Source organism: Hemicordylus capensis, chromosome 2 (genome assembly GCF_027244095.1).
Source record: "Hemicordylus capensis ecotype Gifberg chromosome 2, rHemCap1.1.pri, whole genome shotgun sequence".
Classification (NCBI taxonomy): domain Eukaryota; kingdom Metazoa; phylum Chordata; class Lepidosauria; order Squamata; family Cordylidae; genus Hemicordylus; species Hemicordylus capensis.
In genome coordinates, this window is record NC_069658.1 from 74,206,718 (window position 1) to 74,228,103 (window position 21,386).

General features: G+C 42.2%; 1 protein-coding gene across 2 annotated transcripts in view; it reads left to right on the forward strand.

The window, feature by feature from the left end:
• WDR36 (WD repeat domain 36) overlaps positions 1–21,386 on the forward strand; it is an 82,865-nt gene that overhangs the window by 35,726 nt on the left and 25,753 nt on the right. For both annotated transcript variants that reach the window (XM_053294756.1, XM_053294758.1), the window contains exons 10-18: positions 156–221; positions 761–844; positions 6,077–6,231; positions 7,012–7,126; positions 7,807–7,972; positions 8,919–9,027; positions 10,371–10,450; positions 13,443–13,550; positions 14,154–14,251. In XM_053294756.1, the coding sequence (XP_053150731.1) occupies positions 156–221; positions 761–844; positions 6,077–6,231; positions 7,012–7,126; positions 7,807–7,972; positions 8,919–9,027; positions 10,371–10,450; positions 13,443–13,550; positions 14,154–14,251 (981 nt within the window). The remainder of the gene's footprint in view (positions 1–155; positions 222–760; positions 845–6,076; positions 6,232–7,011; positions 7,127–7,806; positions 7,973–8,918; positions 9,028–10,370; positions 10,451–13,442; positions 13,551–14,153; positions 14,252–21,386) is intronic.

Consider the following 21,386-nt stretch of genomic DNA (forward strand, 5'->3'; position numbering starts at 1 on the left):
AACGAGGCAAGTGGTTAGAGACAAGACTGAACTGGTTGATGATATAAATGCAAAATTCTACTCATTAGTATTTGTAAACTTTGACAGTTCATATACATGTTTAAAATCTGTTTTATGTATAGATGTGCATTTACTTTTTCAACACTTTCCCCCAGGTCAAGATGGTACCTTGCAGTCATTTTCCACAGTTCATGAAAGTTTCAATAAAAGTTTAGGACGTGGTGAGTCTGACTGTACCGCAACAGTAAATAATCAAATGTCACTGGATAGACACTGATATATTGAACTTGTAAGAATGTTAAACATGTTAAATGGTACTTTCATGCCCCTGAAATTCCTTGTGGAATTCCTAGGCACACATCATGTTCGTGTGCAGGTGAGACATGATGTGCATTTTCTGTGCAGTATTTGGTTATAGACCTTTCAGAAATATTTCACATTTATTTGGATTGGCTTAGAGAAGTAGCTGCATGTTATGTCCCTATAAACCAATGGGAAAAAAGATATGGATATGAAAGTTCAATTGAAACAATTGGACTTTTCTGCCAAATAAGACTTTTTGTCCAAACTTGGGTGGTGATATGGGTAGTAACAGAACATCTTATATCTTAGGAAGATTAAGGCTGCAATCCTATGAACACTTAACAGGGAGAAATTATCACTAGGGCCTGCGAACTTACTTCAGAGTAATCCATGCATAGGATTGGACTGCAGTTTTCAAGCAGGAGATATAAATTGTCATATTTCTCCTATTTTAAAGGTTCCATAAATAAAAAGAAATCAAAAAAGAAAGGTCTTCGATATGATACAATGGCTCTTCCACCTATTACAACATTTGCAACAGGTATGTAATCCTTCGTTAAGTTTGAGCAAGGTAATGAGACATCAATTACATTTTATCCTTTATTAAAATTCTATATTCAGAAAATGTGGCTTCATCTTTCTCAATTAAATATGTTTGTGTGTGTGTTTGAGTATTAAAGAACCAGAATCAGTCAGACTCTCCTTGTACTCCTGGGTTAAATTGCTCTGTGCTTTCTTATTTCTACATGAATTTAAGATTTGGATGCTGATTATTTTTAAGAGTAAATTATTTTTAAGATCACAGGTTCTTGTAAAGTATCACTCGCCTTGCCCTGCCCCCCCCCATTGTTAAGTGGAGTCTTCAGACATAAAAATGTAGTAAGCCTCAGTCTTGACCAAATCCTACATAAGAAGAGTCTTGCTGGATCAGGCTCAAGACCGGTCTAGTACAGCATTCTTTTTCTCACAGTAGCCCACCAGATGCCTCTGGGAAGTTCTTAGGCAGATGGAAGCATACCACCTCTCCTACTGTTGCTTCCCTGCAGTTGGTATTCAGCAGTTTCTCCCGCTTATGAGGTGCAAGGTTGGAGAGGAGTAAATGCTGAACATGAGCACTGAGGCCTTGCGGTTCTGAGGTAAAATGGAGGCAGCTGCAATCAGAAAGACGCAGCCGCAGTAGAACTGCTAAACAACTGAGGCCTATGTAATATGGGGTGCAGGCCCAATCTGCATCAGAGGCTTGAGTTAAAATCATTCAAGTGTGATTTTTTTTTTAATGGGAAGAAAAATCAAAGTATTTTCCCTCTGTGCTGGCATGCTATTAAAGCGGGTAATATTTTTGGGAGGGGGATTTTTGTTTTATAAAACATCCTCCTATGCTAACCTTGTGATCTTCACTGTCCTTATCTCCACTTCTGTATAATGTTCATTGCCAGCAAACAAACATGCTAACATGCAGAAATCTACAAATGGCAGATTTCCTGAATTTCCTTTCAAAAATCATTTATTTTAAGGAATTGGTGCAAAACAAGTCACAGGCAGGGCTGATTGAGGCTTCTGACTTGTCCTGAACAAGGAGGTTGAGCAGTGCTGATGTCATATTTGCCTCAACCAATGGGGGAGTTTTCTTGCCCTGCCAAGGAAATGTGAATCTTTAAACAGGTTTTAAAACAAACTATTCCAAATAGAATGAAAAAAAAATAATACTACCTAATGGTGAGCTGCTTAATGGAGTAATACTACTAAAAATACTTTTGAGATTTAGGAAACACCCCCATTGCTTGCAGCACCCTAGAGGCTGTCCTGATAGAGACAGAGAATAAGAAAAAAGTCTTATCAGTAGCAAGGTGGGTGGGCTGTATATCCAAGACACAGCATCAGAAGACTTGGCTGCATGCATGGTGGCTGCAGCTGGGTTGAGTTCCTTCTTGGGCAAATGTGGAAGCCAACTGTGCTCGGAAGGGAGCACAGCCCACTGCATGCAGTAGGGATGTGCACGAACCTGTTCAGAGGCCCTTTTACGGACCTTCGAACAGGTTCGGACACCCAGCGGTTTGGCCAGTTCGAGGGCAGGGAAGGGTGCATTCCCACCACCATGTTTCCCCTGCTGACACTCTCTGTAAAACTGGTCCGGCGAGGCGGCAGCGTACCTCCCTGCCGCCTCAACCTCTCCTTGGACCGGAAGTAACCCACGCATGGGCTACTTATAGTCAGGAGAGGACGGGGCTGCAGGGAGGTACACTGCCGCCCCGCTGGACCAGTTTTACAGAGAGCGCCGGCAGGGGAAATGTGGCGTGAGTGTGTGTGTGTAAATGCACCCTCCCTCGCCCTTAAAGTTATCCCCCCTGCCTTTGATCCCCCGGCCTCCGCCGGTTCTGTGCACATCCCTAGCATGCAGCCAAGCAAGAGTGTGCCGTGGGGGCCTGGCTTGGTCAGAGTGTAGCTGCTGCAGTGGGAGCTGTACTCTGGGGCCAGCTGGAGTGGGGAGACTCCAGGTAGGAATCTCTGTCACCACTGGCCCCTAGGCACAGCCGGGAGCCCCCTAGATGGGGGATGTGTGATGGCTTAAGGCAATTAGCTCAGTTTGCTGCTGCCCCTCCTCCAAAGGACAGGGCTTGGGGATTACCATTTTGTTGCATTTACTGAAAGCAGCATCCCTCTTAAGAATCCCCTGCGTTTCACCAGCTTCGTAAGTGGAATTTGAATTGGGTGCTCATGGCTGGTTTTGGCTGCACCTTTTGAACCTGTGGCTAAATGTGACCTGCGTACATTGACTTTTAAGACCTTGTTTTTAGTAGCCGTTACTTCAAAGAGGAGAGTCTTGTGGGAGCTCATCCTGTTGCTTCAATAAGGATAAGGTTGTTTTACATCCTGATGCTTTATTGGTTCCCACATTTGTTCACTCTGTTTGCCATAGGGCTCAGGAAATCTGTTTGCCATCCTTCTGCCCTGCCCTGCTCATACACAGAAATGGAAGTGGCATTCACTTCTGATGTATGGAGGGCTCTCTGCTTCTATTTGGATCTAACAACTTGAGTGCAGATCATTCTGTCTGCCTCTTCTACCAGGGAGCCAATGTTTTTTCCCTTGACAGAGGAAGTGGTTATGGCCTTCTGCCTTCACCGCACACATGGAGGGGGTAGCCAGGGTTTCCTAGAGGTTTCCTTCTGTTGTTTTTTTTCCACTTCAGCCCTTACATATTTAGTCCAGTACAGAATGTCTCTTTCTGATTGTCTGATGTCTCAGCAGTGTTATCATTTTCTGTTACTTTGGGTGCTTTCACTCTTGCCATCTGGTCTGGGATGGCAGGATGACCCCCACCCCTGGAGAAGCTTCTTTAAGGACCCTGCCTTCTGTTCTATAGCTCGGCACCATCCCGATGGTGATGAATACCCTCATGGGTTTTTAAAGTTATGCATGGTATACAGAAAAAGGGACAAATAAATATTTGTCTTATACTACTAGAATTTGTGGGTTGCCCAATGAAATTGGTTGGCAGTAGGTTCAGAGCAGACCAAAAAAAAAATCCCTCACACAGTTTATACTGTGGCTGCCACAACATGTAGTGTGGCCACTGACTTGGAGACTTTATTTGATTAATTACATTTCTGTATCCCCACTCAAAATTTCTCTAGGCGGTTTAAACAGAATTTAAATCAACAATTTAAACAAGCAAATTTAAAACAAAGCACATGATACAATCAAATACCAGCACCAAACACCTGATTAAAAAGGCCTTGAAAACTGGAAGAGAGGCCAAACCTCGCATCTTTTCAGGGAGTGCATTCCAAAGCTCAGAAGCAGCAGCCAAGAAGACCTGGCCCAGGTTGCCGATAGCTGAGCTAGTGGCAGCTGCACGCAGGCCTCCCCAGATTATTTTATTACTGCTGGGGCTTATGCAGGAGGCGGTACACTCTTAAGTACTCTGGGCCTAAGCCATTTAAGGCTTTACAGTCATCCCTCGCCAACCACAAGGGTTCCGTGCAAAGAAAACCTCGCAGTTGGTAAGACTGAGAGTTAATGGGAATTGGGGTTAGGGGAACCATGGTCACAAATGAACCTGGGGGGTGGGATTTAAAACCACTGAAAATCGGAATGAAGAGAATTAAACCTCAGGAAATGCAGGGGGGGCGGTGAATTGAAAATACTAAAAATCACTGAGCTGTGGATCAGGGGGCTGTGAGAGATGGGGTTGGCAGGGATGGGGCTAAGGTGGAAGGGCACGGGGATTTTTATGGGGAAGAGGGGAAACCTGCACCCCCTCCTCCTCCCAAGTATGCTAAACATTCCAATCTTACTTAAAATGATTTCATTGAATATTCAGTGTCCATTTGTTGGAACAAAATGTCATCACTTTGCAGAAATCGTGTATGCTCGGGTTGCAGTAGGCAACCCTGCCCACAAAAACCCACTTGCGTTGATACAAAACTGCAGTAGACAAATCCTCTGTTGGTGAGGGATGACTGTATGTTTACTTTGTATTTTGCCCAGTTACAAAGTGGTAGCCCATTTCGGCAGCCAGTCCAGTGTTCTTAAAACAGAAATGATGTAGTCTGATTGTCCCAGAGACCAGCCTGTTGAATTTTACATTCACGAAACTTTCCAGACTATAAACAGAGGCAGCCCTATGTAGAGCACATTAGGGATGTGCATGGAACTGGCGATGGCCGGTTCAATGGCGGGATGGGGTGTGTGCTACCTTTTTAAGGAGCAGGGAGGGTGCTCTTACCCACCACCACCACCACCCCCGCAGCATTTCCCCTGCCGGTGCTGTGTTTAAAAACGGTCCTGCGGGGCAGCAGCATACCTCCCAGTCACCGTGCACCGGGGTGGCAAGGAGGTACACTGCCACCCCTAGGGACCATTTTTAAACACAGCACCGGCAGGGGAAATGTGGGGGTGGGGTGGGGTGGGGTAAGAGCACCCTCCCTGCTCCTTAAAGGTAACCCCCCACCACCACCTCCTTTGAACTGGTCTGGAGGTCCGTAAAAGGGCCTCCCAACCGGTTTGTGCACATCCCTAGAGCACATTATGGTAGTTGAACCTAGAGGTTACCATCATGTGCACTACTGTTTTGAGATACTTTGCAGAAGTATTCCTAAACTGTGTACCTGATCCCTCCCTTTAGGTGTATATGTGTGTGTGTGTCTGTTTGTTACATTTATATCCCGCTCTTCCTCCATGGAGCCCAGAGTGGTGTACATGGTTATCTTTATCCTCGCAACAACCCAAATAGAGAAATTCATGAAGAGTAGCTCTGTCTAGTTGTTGACCGCCCACGGTTATTAGTTTTGTTTTGTCACAGGCTATTAGCTATAATAGCTAAATTGAATATCCAGATTCAGAAGCAGAATGCCACAGTATGTGGTGTGGGCGGGGGGGGGGGGCACACAGCAGTTGGAAATTGTTGCCTTCGTGCCCTACATGTAGTCTTCTCCAAAATACCTTGCGTCCATTTTGGGAAACAGGATGCTGCATTAAATGAGCCTTTGATTCAGCAGAACTGATTTAGCAGGACCATTCTAATCTTAAACACAGATGTTTGTGCAGTGCATCTTAAGATTGTACTACAGAAGTGCTCACTCTGATTCTGTGATGCATAGTATAACGGAGTATATAGCTCCAGTTCTAGGCACTGTAGGAGCAAAATAATGGTAAACTTGAACAGTTTGGAGTCTACTTACTTTGAGCCACTTTAATCAAATAGTGTTCTGTTACAAGTTACAAACTCTTATAAGAGTTTTGCATTTCATGAGTTTTGATTATGTTACAGAGATAGCCCGTCAAAGTGACTGGGATGGAATCATTGCTTGCCATCAAGGCTACGTAACCTGTACTACCTGGAATTATCAGAAAACTTCTATGGGAACCCATAAACTGAAACCGAAGGACTTCAGCAAAAATAAACCTCTTGGTGTATATGCAATAGTAAGGATTTTCTCTCTCTTGAATTGGTAGTTGTAGTCATGTTTTTGTTACAAATCATATAAAGTCTACTGATAGTCATAATTTGGGAGAATATATATTAAAAGCAAAAATCCAACAAAATTCTCAGCTCACCAAGTAAAAAGTAGCATTTACTTATAATGCTGTTTTACATGATATGTTGCAATTTTGATGTTCCAAAGCTCATCTATCTGAAGTTCTTAAATGCATCATTTAATGCATTTAAATGATGCATTTGAATCCATTTGAGCTGAATAACAACCATCTAAACACATTGGAAGCCATCATTTGCGAGTCATAATATTGTGAAGGAGATTTTTATGTCTGGAGAAGTAAACTTTTGTGCTCTAAATCTCTTCTTCAAATGGGAAAATACATATTAAGCTTTTTCCTTTGTGTTAGTGTCATTTAAAGATGTGGGAAATTTCTACTGGAAATTTTCAAATATCTTCTATAAAAATAATTGCTCTGTTAATTTTACTATGTCACCTTAAGTGGCACAGCAGGGAAATGCTTGACAAACAAGCAGAAGGTTGCCAGTTCGAATCCTCACTGGTACTATATTGGGCAGCAGCGATATAAAAAGATGCTGAAAGGCATCATCTCATATTGCACAGGAGGAGGCAAGCTAAACCCCTCCTGTATTCTACAAAAGAAAATCACAGGGTTCTGTGGGCTCCAGGAGTCGAAATCAACTTGACAGCATACTTTACCTTACTTTAGCTTTTTATAACTTATATATTTTCCGTTTTTTCCTGAAAGGCAGTAGATATCACTTCTTGTGGAAACTTTGCTGTCATTGGTCTTACAACAGGACATGTGGATGTATACAACATGCAGTCTGGCATTCACAGAGGACGTTATGGCAAAGAAAAAGGTGAACATCTTTTGGCTTAAGAAATGTACTCTAACAATAACTTCAGTATTTTGTTCTCTTCCAAAATGGTGTATAGAAGCTGAACTAAATTGTTTTATCTCTGGAAGCTGGTGTACTAGATGCTGCATTCTCATAAAGTTTTGCCGTTACCCAAATGGCGAGTAGAGATTATGCATACAGTGGGGCATGGGACCAAGCCTTAGCTTTCATACCCCTCTGCATAAGCCCATATGTTGTATTCATTGTACAATTGGTATTATTTATTTATTATTTATTTATTTAGCACATTTTTATACCTCCCTAACCCAACCCAAGGTCTCATTATATGGCTGTACATCCCTTTGCATGGTGTACATACCTTTGGTGTACATACCTTTGCAGTACGTAGTGGGATGGTATTGCCATGAGTGAGGAAGGAGGTTTTATAGACTCTTAATCCCAACTCCATGGTGCACACCATGTACCTAATTAGAAGAAAAAGATGATGGGTAGTAATTTCAAATCAGCTGTGCTCTGGCATCTACTTCTTCTTGAAGAATGTTTTGTGAACTGTGATGGGTCTATCTTAAGACACTTGGAAGACATAGAGCTAAACCTATTCTTTCATATAATGCCTGTAAAACTTTGGAACATAGGAGGAAAGGCTGAATGTTAATTCACTGTTTTTCTTGGTAACAAAGCCCATGAAGGTTCCATAAGAGGAGTAGCAGTGGATGGATTAAATCAGTTTACAATCACAGTGGGAAGTGAAGGATTGATCAAATTCTGGAAATTCAAGACTATGGAACTTGTTCATTCTACTAACCTTTCTTCTTCTCCAAGTAAAATCTTGCTTCACAGAGACAGGTAAGACTCCCAAAGTGTGTTGTGTTAAATCACATTCTGCTGCTAATTTTGCCCAAACTGTCATCCTTGCATCCTCATTGCCTCCAGCCTCTGGCTCTTTCTCCTTAATGAAAATTCATTAAATTAAATTAAGTTAAATTAAATTAATTAGTACACTGCCCCAAACTTTTTTCTCTGGGCGGTTTACAGCAGCATAAAATGAATTAAAACCTTAAAACAGTTTTAAACCACAAGTCTAAGATCTATTTACCTGTTAAAATCCTATCCAGGACAAAGCTGCTCATGAAGGTCATTTGTGAGGATTACCCTTCAGAACAGCATGGGAATCTGCCATGGAAGGGAGGAATTCAGGGCTTAAGCACTTCTAGATAGATAGATAGATAAATCTTTATTGTCATTGTCCTGTGCAGAACAACAAGATTGAAAAGAATCTACAACCACTGCTACAGGACCTAACAAGAATAATCTAAACATATACCTTCTGCTTGCAGAGCTTCATTTGCAAAAGGTGCCTTGTTTTTAGGAGCTTTGCCCTCCCATTGCAGCCCCACGTGCCATGTCTCGTGCTGTTCTTGAGGGTCCCCTACAGTGTTCCCTCTTGAGGCATGTACATGTGCACGTTTTTTGATGTCCACTCTGTTTAATTTTAGATCTCGCTCAGGTTGAATCAGGAAGGCCCCACTCTAAATGCACATGCACAAACACTGCCTTGATACTGCCCCCCACAACAAATATCATTTTGCGCAGAAATGGGTGGGGGGGTGGAATTAGAGGTAACACTGGTCCCCTAAGCCCTAGCTGCAGCTTTTCAGGGAGTTGTGCTAGGGAGAAGAGGGTGGGGAAGATTTTATGCGTGCCATTGTGCTTGTGCTACCTAGGATGCAACCTGTTACATTTTTGCCCCTTTTTATTTTCGGTTAATCCATAATCTACTGAACTTTGCCAGTGGTATTCTGGGAATTGCAACAGATGACTTTGGCATTACAGTTCTGGATATAGAAACAAGGAAAATTGTGAGGAGATTTTCAGGACACCAAGGCCAGATAAATGATATGGTAAGTCTGTATCTATAAACTGTAAGTAATAGATTGTGTTTATGTACTCTCAGGGTGCATTTCCACTATGTTAGATCTTGCACTTTGATAATACTTGTGCAAAAACTAATGTATGAACTGGTATATGGACTCATTGGTCTTTAATCGTTTAGCAGAGGTGTGGGATCTAATCACTGCCTGAAATGGGAGACTAGTGGGTGCTCCTGCCTTTTGGCCAACAGGCGGGCTAGAGAGGGAGGCTGCGCTGCCCACCCACCAGCCACCATTGTCCCTCCCCACCCTCTGGGCACTCTTGCCTTTTGGCCAGCAGGTGGGCCGGAGAGGGAGGCTGAGCCGCCCGCCACCATCGTCTCCCATCCCTGCCGCTATCCCCCTCCGTCAGCCAGCTGGCCTGCCCATTTTCTTCCTTCCTGCCTGTACCGTGGCTATCCAGCAGCTCTCTGAACTCTCGCTAGAGCTGCCACACCTGGGATTAGCCACGGGTATGTCTTAGAGAACTAAATATACAGTTGTTTTCCTCTGTGTGTTGGATTGCAAATATAGCCAATATTGAACATCTCCTGTTAAACTGGAATCCTTATGGTAATTAGTCTACTAAGGAGTGACAGACTAGCATCTCAATCCTAAACTCATTTACTTGGTAGTAAGCTTTGTTGCTCTCTGCCATTTTGGGCAGTCGAAGTGAAATATCTGCATTTGTCAGGATTTTTGCCAGTTAAAAATCCTGACTCAGAGAAAAACCTGACTTTTTATCAAAATCTATTTCCTGAAATAAAATTACAAAGTGCTGCCGTTTAAATATATTATTGTGAAATTTAGTGTGTACTAAATGGAATAGCTTTACCCATCTATGGCACAGTCCCCTAGATCTATATCTTATAGAGTCGTTCCTCTGCTATCGTGGGTTTCCCAATCAGGGATTTGAGTATCTACGACTGGGAAATTGTGATCTCCCTCACCAACCGTGACCTGAGTATCCGCAGTTTGGCGAGTTTAAAAAACGATTGGGGGGGGGATTTCTGGGGGTCGAGGTACCCATTTCTGAGGGTTAGGGGTGGTTTTTTCTATTTCAAACTGTTTTATTCAGTCATTTTGCGACTGCGATTCCCCTAACCCCTTGTTTCTCATTGCTTTCTGTGTCTTCTCTACAGCGGATTCACCAACCGTGAGGGTTTCCAGGAACGGCACCCTCGTGGTTGGCGAGGGAAGACTGTACAACTGATGTTCTAACTTTCAGCTTTATCACAATAAAAATTTATAAGAGTCATGATAAAACTATAATGTTCATTTACCAACTTGTGTGTTCCTATTACCCAGTTTAAAAGAGTGATTATTTATTACAGGCTTTCAGTCCCGACGGTCGCTGGCTAATAACTGCATCGATGGACTGTACTATTAGGACCTGGGATCTCCCATCTGCATGGTAAGTAAATCTTGGCTTTATAGAAGAGCTGCTACTTTGATACGATAAAGAAAGCCTTGTTCTCACCTTATCTCTATGCTGAACTGTACACAGAAGGATGGGGAGCAGGATCATACTGGCTGGCCTTGACACCTGTGCATCCGGCCAGATGTGAGAATGGACTCTGTATGTGTACAACTGTACATCTGTGAATGCTGTATGCACAATCTGGGTTCCCTGTCATGAGTACAGATCCTGTTCAGTTAGAGCTGTATTCAGGTAGAGAGCCTGTTCCTGCCTTCAGCTAAATATGCAGAGACCAGGGGAGTGGGGCCAGTTGACCTGCAAAGGTCAGACATGGTCACTTAGCATAATCCTACTCCCCCTTCCATGTTTCGTCAACTCGTGGAGATAAAGTGGCTCCTGTGTAGCTTACTTAAACCACAGATCAGATTTGTTATATAGAAAGGTCTGAGTTTGGAAGATACCATAAGTGTCGAAAACTGAATTTCAATTTCTTACCAAGTTAGCAATCTTTTTAGATTAAGGCCAAGAAGGGCCGACTGAGATTATTCCATTGCATAGTTCCTCAGACATTTCTAGTGGGGAAAGTGCCTCTGTGATTAAAGGAATTGCTGTTGACTGTATTGATGACCAATTAATCACATGATGTTTTCATGTAGCTAGACAAAATTGAGACTGTCTGCATAGACAAAGCTGTTGTGAGCCCCAGAGTCTACAACTGAACTAAAGATGCTCTCTGCAATTCTCAGTATAAAGTCAAGTAGATAAAAGGGGAACAGCTGAGACCACATGGGTTTAAGGCAGTGCACCAGTGCTGTCAATTTATAAATAGGCAAAAATTTATTTGCTTCCTGTTGCTGGCCTATTCAGAACGGGTCTATGACAACTTGCCATGGTGAGTTGTCCCATTCCCTTCAGAACTGTCAATGTGGCCCTGAGATGCAGTAGTAATTGAAATCTACTACCCTAAAATTCTGTTATGTTGGTGCTATCAGTATGTTTAAAATGTTTGTCTGATTTCTAATTTGGATCTGTGCAATAACTTTCTGACTAACTTTTCTTTTGTACCCTTGAAGTGCAGTCAAAAACATATTCATGCAGAAGGGTTGAATTCCCTCTGCCAAGGCACATGTACACTAATATGTAGTCTGCCTCACTTCAATGTTGGGGATGTAGTGTTGAAATACTTCTTGGCATCTCAATAATGCCAATGAGATAATGAGGGATTAAATAGATTTTGTAGATAATAGACTTCAGAAATGGAAAGCAGAGTGCGTAATGTCTGATATAGCTTGCAACAACAGATGAAGTCATGGTAAATGGTGACCCCAAGACAATATTTTATCTGTTTCAGGGAAGTAGCATTTAGCTTCAGCCTTTCTCAGTGAATAATTTTGTCACATTTCTGATCATCTGTGGGCTGGGACATCCTGGTCCTGCTTCACCAGGATGGAGGGGAAGTGATGCCTATAGTTGGTAGAGTCAGCCTATCCCTTTCAGGAGATCATCACTGTGTGATAGCTCTGCTTAATAGTATGTGTATATGAGGGTGTTCTTTTCCTTTCATGAAAAAACAGTTCATTAATTTATCAACTTTAGTTTTGATAACCTAAAGTAAATTCTTTAGAGCTTAGTTTCTTTTGCAGCCTTTGAATGCAGTCTGCAATTTGTTGTTGCAATTTTATATGCAGTCTGCAATTTGTTGTCCTCTATCTTTCTTTAGGAGACTGGATTTGAATAGACTTACTTCAGTCTTACTGATTCTGTGTGAGCTGTTAAAAATAATTTCTTTATCCAATGGATAATCCCATTTGTGTCTTTAAAATTTATGTGATTTACTGCATCTCTCACAATTTGCAGTTCGTTTAAAAAGACACAATCTGGTAATACCCTGATTAGAACCAACCAAAATGACATAGAGTTATGAGAAACTTTTAAGTTTTCCAGAACTCTTCACTAAGCTGGAAGGAAAAGCTAAAAAAAAGGAGAGAATAAAATTGGGCCTGGTGGCAGAGCCTACACATTTCCCATTAAAAGCATTTAATTATTATTTATTATTATTTATTCGATTTCTATACCGCCCTTCCAAATATGGCTCAGGGCGGTTAACACAGAGAAATAATACGTAAATAAGATGGATCCCTGTCCCCAAAGGGCTCACAATCCAAAAAGAAACACAAGATAGACACCAGCAACAGCCACTGGATGTACTGTGCTGGGGGTGGATAGGGGCAGTTACTCTCCCACTGTTAAATAAAGAGAATCACCACGCTAAAAAGTGCCTCTTTGCCAAGTTAGCAGGGGTCATTTAACAGACTGTCTTGCGCATTTTGCAAAATACTGGGGATGTGAATGGAACGGGATTTTGCCAGTCAAGCTGATTGTTCTGATGGAATGAGCTCACAACATTTGAAGTTGATTTGTATGATAACAAGCCAACCAAGAAACAAGGAGGTCACAAGCCATTCGGAAACCAGTGCCCAAACCAGTCAGCAAGGGAAAAACAGGCCTCCCAAATGGCGCTCGGAACACTTGAAACATTTTAACTTGGAATGGGATTTGAGCTCCAAACAGGCCATTCATTTGAAAGGTGTTCTGTTTCAAGCTCGAAACACTTGAAATTGGCCCGTTTCAAGTCAAAATGTTTTGAGCTCGAGACATTCTGTACATCCCTACTTATTATACAAATATGAATATTTATATACTACTTTTCAACAAAAGTTCCCAAAGCAGGAACAAACAAGCAAATAAATAAGAGTCCCTCTCCCCAAAAGGCTCACAATCTAAAAAGAAACATAAGATAGACACCAGCAACAGTCACTGTCCTGGGGGTGGATAGGGCCAGTTGCTCTCCCCCTGCTAAATAAAGAGAATCACCACTTTTAAAAGGTGCTTCTGCTCTTGGATACTATGCCAATGTTGTACTAAAGAATACACCACATTCTTACAGGTTATGTGAAAATGATGGGTGTTTTTTTCCTCTTTTCAGCCTTGTAGACTGTTTCCTATTAGATTCATCAGCAGTAAGCATTACGATGTCTCCTACTGGAGATTTTCTAGCCACCTCCCATGTGGATGATCTTGGAATTTACTTATGGTGAGTTCACCGATGTCTTAAGAACATGTCCATTTTATATGCATAGCTTCAATACACAAGACCTTCAACTACTTAAAAATGGATTTTTCCATGGCATATTCCTGAAGAAAATCCTGCCCTTTTGAAGAATTCCTTTTAATTTAATATTTTTCTACTGAGTTTTTAAAAACATTCTTCCTGTTACACCTAAATACTGAATATATTTGCCTGGAAGTAAGTTCCATTGGTTGCAGTTGAACCTCTTACTGTAGGAAAGCCAGGAACTGAGAGCACCTTAAAGTGAGCTCAGTAGAGCATTTTGCTTTATTTCCCCCCTTTGAATAGCAGCCTCATGTCAAAAGCTACCCTTGAAACTCTTTTGATCTTCAGAAGCAGTATTCCATGGGGCAGGGGGAAAACTGCTACTCAAGAAGCAAGTCCGACACCCCACTGGGAGCATGGGAGCAAATTGTTTTTGGATCCCAATCCATATCCTTATACCTGCTTCCATAGTTGACTTGCATCAGTTCTAAAACTTTCATTCCCAGTTCTTACCAATAGCAAGGGGAAATATAGAGTACTTTTTTCTATTAACTAAAACTACTATTGCTCTTGGTTTTTCAGGTCTAACCGTTCGTTGTATTCTCTTGTTTCTTTGCGTCCACTTCCAGCTGATTATGAGCCTTCTGTAGTAATGCTTCCTGGAACCTGTGCAGCTCAAGGTAATAGCATCTGTAGATCATTTTGTTCTCTGTTCCAGAGAATAAAAGAAATATTCAAAACTTGGATTGTTTGAACTACTTGTTGGTGTGTGGCCATGTATACCAACAAGTCCTAAATATATGTGTATCTATAATTAATAATCTATTTTTCTATTCATATTGATGAAGAGTTCTGTGTAAATTAACACATTTTTAATTTTAACTTTTTTGCTGGTTTGTAGTATGCAATCTGTCAGATTCCTTGTGTAAAATGTAATTGGAGGGGAAACTCTTCTTCTAGAGGCTTCATAACTTAGAGGCTCTAGGGCTTCATAACTTAGGTCCCCCAGCTGTTCCTGGACTACAGCTCCCATCATCCCCATTTAGCATTGACATATTATATATATTTTATTTATTTTTCAAATCTGCATACTTCTCTCAGTCACTTTTCTCTCAGCCTAACCTACTTCACAGGGTTGTTGTGAAAGAGAAACTCAAGCATGTAGTACACTGCTCTTGGCTCCTTGGAGGAAGAGCGGGACATAAATGTAAAAATAATAATAATACCACCCCAAATGTCCCCCTCTGAGCGGTTTACAACACAAAACAGGTTTTTTTAAAAAAAACTTTAAAACCACAGTTCAGTTAAAAAGCTTGGGTGACAAAATAAGTCTTTAGAGACTTTTAAAAAGTTGTGAGAGATGGGCAGTACACCTTGCAATGCAGATTGCAGAGTAGACCAGAGCAGTGACTGAAGCAGAAGATAGTCTCAAGGTTAGACATGGAGCTCATCACAGCAGTCACCAAGAAAACACACACACCCCTCTGCCACTGTCCCATTTTTGCCACACCCTATCTCACAAACAAAACAAACCTGAACTCAAGGAAGGAAGGCACCCAAGTTCTGCCTTTATCAATATATCTATCAAATTAGCTCAAGGAACTAGCTAATGAATAAAATATTTTGTTTGGCTGGTGAACTAAGCCAACATATCTTGACCCCTGCACTTGATTATAGAGTTCTTCTTTGATTAATCAGTTAGTCAATTGACAAAAATGATTGATTCTTTCTACAGGAGAATGGGGCCGTAGCTCAGTGGTAGAGTATCTGCTTTGTAGGGATGTGCACAAAATGGATTTTGCATTGTTTCGAGCTTGAAATGAAAAGCAAGCAGCCAAAACATTTCATCGGAAACAGCAGTTGAGCTGGCTGTTTTGACGAACAACTCAAAACGTTTCTAGTGTTTCGGCCATAGAGAACAATGGGGAAATTCTATACACCCCATTGTTCCCCATGGGTAGCTCCTAGGGGACGTTCTGATCCTATGGAGATTTGGGGGAAGGTTAAATATTTGTTAAAAATTGTCCACTTGCACATTTCTTTTGTGGATTGAATGGTAGGTAGCTCGTAGCATGCTTGACCCACAACCCACTTTGGTGTCCTTAGGAGCTACCCATGGCGAACAATGTAGTGTTTCGAGTTTCCCCATTGTTCCCTATGGCTGGAACAAGCTGCAGTCACAAAGTGCACTGCACACAAATTTTGCATTGCAACCTGCAATGCATTTTGCAACCCTACTTTGAAAAACATTATGGAAGCATGCATTAAAGGGAATCTATCCCTCCCAACACAGAAGACACTCTTCAAACACAGTCCAAAAATGGCCAGGAAAGAATCACTGACCCAGAATCCACAGCCAGCCACAGTGTCTATGCTGCAGTAACATCATTGGCATAAGTTGCTCTCTCACACACAATTATGGCTCCTTATGCTGCTTCGTATCATCGCAACAGGTTCCACAGCACCCTTACTGAGCAGCAAGTGTAGCCGTAAGCTCAACTAGAGTAATTTCAGTCACATTTTGACTGAGTGCACCTTGCAATGCAGATTACGGAACAGTGAATGTAGCACAAATTAGTCTCAAGGCCAGACATGGAACTCAAGGTCAGACATGGTGTCACAGCAGACACCAAGAAATATTTTACTTACTTACACATACATACACACACACCCCTGCCACTGTCCATTTCTTGCCACAGCACTATCTCACATTCAAAACACACTACAACTCAAGGAAGGAAGGCACCCAAGTTCTGCCATTGTCAATCTGAGATCCAGCAAAACCAGATAGTTATAGCAGCAATTGCACAGCATAGTGCTGAGAAAACCACAAAACCAAACCTTCCTTGGATCCTTCCTCATCTCCTGATGTATCCTCTTCTTCAAGAGAGGCACAGTATAGGGAGGAGAGCTGGTCTTGTGGTAGGAAGCATCACTTGTCCCCATAGCTAAGCAGGGTCTGCCCTGATGGCATATGAATGGGAGACTAGAAGTGTGAGCACTGTAAGATATTCCCTTCAGGATATGGAGCCGCTCTGGGAAGGGCAGAAGGTTTCAAGTTTCCTCTCTGGCTTCTCCAAGATAGGGCTGAGAGAGATTCCTGCCTGCAACCCTTGAGAAGCCACTGCCAGTCTACGAAGACAAAACTGAGTTAGATAGACCAATGGTCTGACTCAGTATATGGCAGCTTGCTATGTTCCTAATGATTCACTCTGCTTCACAGTCCCTTTGAGTACATGTTGAAATTCCCTCCTTTTGTTTTCTCCCTTCCCTCATTGGTCCCTCCACCCAAAGGGGCACAGTTGCCCATGAAAACACTTTATTTGTATTATAACAAGCCAACAACTATTTATATACTGCTTTTCAGTAAACATTTCCAAAGTTCTATACCGCCCTTCCAAATATGGCTCAGGGCGGTTAACACAGAGAAATAATAAATAAATAAGATGGATCCCTGTCCCCAAAGGGCTCACAATCTAAAAAGAAACATAAGATAGACACCACCAACAGTCATTGGAGGTACTGTGCTGGGGGTGGATAGGGCTAGTTATTCTCTCCCTGCTAAATAAAGAGAATCGCCATGTTGAAAAGGTGCCTCTTTGCCAAGTAAGCAGGGGAGCCAACCAAGAAGCAAGGAGAGTGCAAGCTAATCGGAAGCCAGTGCCAGAAAACCAATCAGCAAGGGAAAAACAGACCTCCAAAATGGCGCTTGAAACATCAAAATCTTTTGATTGAAACCAGGTTGTTCTGCTCCAAGCTTGAAACAGGCCCTTTATTTAAAGAGCTCAAAACACTTGAAACAGCCCGTTTCAAGTCGAAACGTTTCGCCATTGAAACGTTCTGCCAGATCCCTACTATATTAAAACAGCCCTCCAGTACAGAGCTTGATTGCAGTGATAAGTTATATATTTTAGCAAGGAGGTCAGCAATTTCACATTTGAGTTCTTTGAGGACTCTTGGATGGATGCCATCCAGCCCTGGTAATTTGTTAGTTTTTAGTTTTTGCAGACAGTTTAGAACATCATCCCTTCTCACTTCTATCTGACCCAGTTCTTTAGCCTCCATCCCCGAAAAGCCTGGTTCAGGAACAGGTATGTGTTCAGTATCCTCTGCCATGAAGATGGATGCAAATAACTCATATAGCTTCTCTGCAACCTCCATATCCTCAATAATCCCTTTCATTCCCTCATTGTCTAATGGTCCAACCACTTCCCTGGCAGGTTTCCTGCTTCTGATATATTTAAAGAATTTTTTTTATTCCCCTTGATACTTTTAGCTAAATGTTCCTCAAACTCTTTTTGCCTCCCTTATTGTCACCTTGCATTTCTTTTGCCAGAGTTTTTGTTCCTTTCTGTTCTCTTCATTTGGGCAGGCCTTCCAATTTCAGAAGGAAGTCTTCTTCCCTTTTATGGCTTTCTTGACAGTACCTGTTAGCCATGCTGGCATCCTCCTGGACTTAGTGGTACCTTTCCTCCTTTTGGGTATACAATCTAACTGGGCTTCTAGTATTGTGGTTTTGAGTAAACTCCATGCACTCCGGAGCGAAGTGACTCTCCTGATTTTCCCTTTCAGCTTTCTTTTCACCATACTCCTCATTTTGGAGAAGTTTCCTCTTCTTAAATTCAAAGTGTCTGTATTAGACTTCCTTGGTGATTCTCTCCCCGAATGTATGCTGAATTTGATCACACTATGGTCACTGTTCCCAAAAGGGTCGATGACACTGACATCACGCACCAGGTTCTGGGTGCACTATTAAGCATTCTTCTCTTTCCTAATCAAGTAGACTGGGGCAGATAATTCATAATGCACCATAATAGAGTCTGTTGATAACATCCAGCTAAAAGGTGGTGTGTAAAATTGATTCCCTAATCTGCTAAATCTTGTCTATTAAACGTGCAGCACAAACAAGAATATCTTGCAGCCCTTTCAGAAAATAAGTCTCTGAGAACTTATGGGGGGATGTGTGAATTTAAATGCTGACAAGGAACACATGTCAGTTATCCAAAGTTGCAGTTCAGGAGTAAACTTGTCCTTCAAGTGCTGTATTATAATCCATTTGGTGACACAAGCCTGCCTTGGATTCCTTAGAGGGATCAACTACAGGCCTGTCTCTCACCTTCCATGGCTGGCCAAGGTGATTGAGAGGGTGGTGGCCTCCCAGCTCCAGGCGGTCTTGGAGGAAACTGATTATCTAAACCCATTTCAAACTGGTTTTCAGGTGGGCTGTGGGGTGGAGACTGCCTTAGTTGGCCTGATGGATGATCTCTAACTGGGAATTGACAGAGGGAGTGTGACTCTGTTTGTTCTTTTGCATCTCTCGGCAGCCTTCAATACCATTGACCATAGTATCCTTCTGGAATGTCTCAGGGGATTGGAGTAGGGAGGCACTGCTTTGAAGTGCTTCCGCTCCTTCCTCACAGACAGATTCCAGATGGTGTCTTTTGGAGACTGTTGTTCTTCAAAATCTGGACTTTCGTATGGTGTCCCTCAGGGCTCCAATTTGTCTCCGATGTTGTTTAACATCTACATGAAGCCACTGGGGGAGATCATCAGGAGATTTGGTGTAGGGTGTTATCAGATTTGAGTGTTACAAACATCAGCATAATATATCTCCATGTCAACATCATCAGGAGAAGAAACAATCTCCCTAAATGCACGCCTGAAGGCAGTGGTGGGCTGGATGAAGGATAACAAACTGAGGCTGAATCCAGATAAGACGGAGATACTTGTTGTGAGGGGTTGGAACTCAGGATACTATCTTGATCTGTCAGTTCTGGATGGGGTCATGCTCCCCAAGAAGGATCAGATGCATGGTCTGGGGGTGCTTCTGGAGCTGAACCTCTCCCTGGTGTCCCAAGATGAGGCAGTGGGCAGAGGTGCTTTCTATCAGCTTCAGCTAATATGCCAGTTGAGTCCATTTCTTGAGATGAACTACTTCAGAACGGTGGTACATATGCTGGTAATCTCCAGAGTGGACTTTTGCAATGCACTCTATGTGGGGCTGCTTTTGTACATAGTCTGGAAACCAATTGGTACAGAACATAGTGGCTAGATTGGTCTCTTCGTCATCTTGGAGAGATATTACTCCGATGTTGAAAGAGCTACACTGGCTGCCAGTAAGTTTCCGGGCCGAATACAAGGTGCTGGTTATTACCAATAAACAGTTTAGGCCCTGGGTATTTAAGAGAACATCGTCTTCGCCATGGGCCCCATTGAGATCCTCTGGAGAGGTATGTCTACAGTTGCCACCGGCTCATCTGGTGGCTACTCCGGGTTTGGCCTTCTCTGTTGCTGCCCCTGAGCTTTGGAGTGTACTGCTGGTTGAGATAAGAGCCTCCCCATCTCTGGCAACTTTTAAAAAGGCACTGAAGATGTATTTGTTCACCCAGGGCTTTAATTAGATTTATAGTTTTAATACTTTTAATGTTGGGTTTTAAATGATTTTAAAGTTAATGATTTTGATACTTAAATGATTTTAATTGTAATCCACCCAGAGATGCAAGTTTGGGGCGGTATAGAAATATGTTAAATAAATAAATTTTTGAGAACCAAAGAGGCATGTTTCATTGCTTTTTAAGCAACCTGCCATTGGTTTAATAGGATAGGGTATTTAAGATCTTTCTTCCAAAGAGCTCTGATATAATCAATATCAATATATTTAAGCTTCCGATAGAACAAGGTTACTGGCGTAGTTGCATCTAATAGATGTTCCAGGTCTAATAATAGAAATTGAATTCCAAAAGCTGAAATCACATCAGGACCAAAACTCTGCGATAGTAAATGTTTTAGCTGAAAAAACTGCCAGCTAGCATTTAAAGAGAAATCAAAATCGGCTCTCAACGTATCAAAAGATTTTAAAATGAATTCAGAAGAGATCAATTGATATAGTGGAATGATTTTGTGGGAGGCCCAGTTAGCCCAATAAAAAGATTTACAAGCAATCTTCAAACGGGGTTTCTCCCACAAAGTAAGCTTTTAATGCTGGAAAGGATCTCAATCATGCCTAGAACCCAGTGTTCTCCATGCAGCTTTGAATTAACAAAATTTGGGAAGTTTATAAAGCTTGCCCGAGATTGTGCCAGATTAAACATTTCCAGACGTTCCCTGATAGCCAATGCAAAGTAAGGTAATCATGATTACAAACTGATCTGGAAATGATGAGTGGGTTACGGCGCTGGTGCAGGGACCTCTCGGATGGATTAACTAGCTCCTCTTTGGTGCCCCTCCCTTCCATGCACGTGCTCCATGTCTTCCTTTTCTCGGTAGTCGGGTGCCATTTTGTCTCGGTTTCTTTTCTACTGCTGATGTGTTGAGACCTGGTTCATTGCTCCTCAGTTTTTAGAAGAGAAAGCATTACTTCGGACAGATTTCTAGTGTTTTGGATTTTGGACAGTGATTTGACTATTCTTCGTCTTTTTGTCGTTTGGACTTGATTATTACGATCACTTCGGATAGATTTCAGTGTACTAGATTTTGGACTGTGAGTTGACTATTCTTAGGATTTTGGACTTGAACTTGGCGACTATCCTTCCATGGCTTTGCTGTCGGAAACATCATGGCTGAGAGGAAAAAGACAAAATTTAAATGTTGCTCTCCGTGTAGGGCTAAACTACCCTCGACTGATGAACATGAACTCTGCTTGGGGGAGCAGCATGTTCCAGCTTCTTGTAAGATTTGTAGTTCCTTTTTGAAGCAGACATTAAAGAATTGCTCGTTGCACCTCAGGGCAGCACTGTATGGAGACACGCTGCGTCCACCGACACAGAGGCCAGAATCAACATCGATCTCGGGATCGACACTGATGACGGCCCCCTT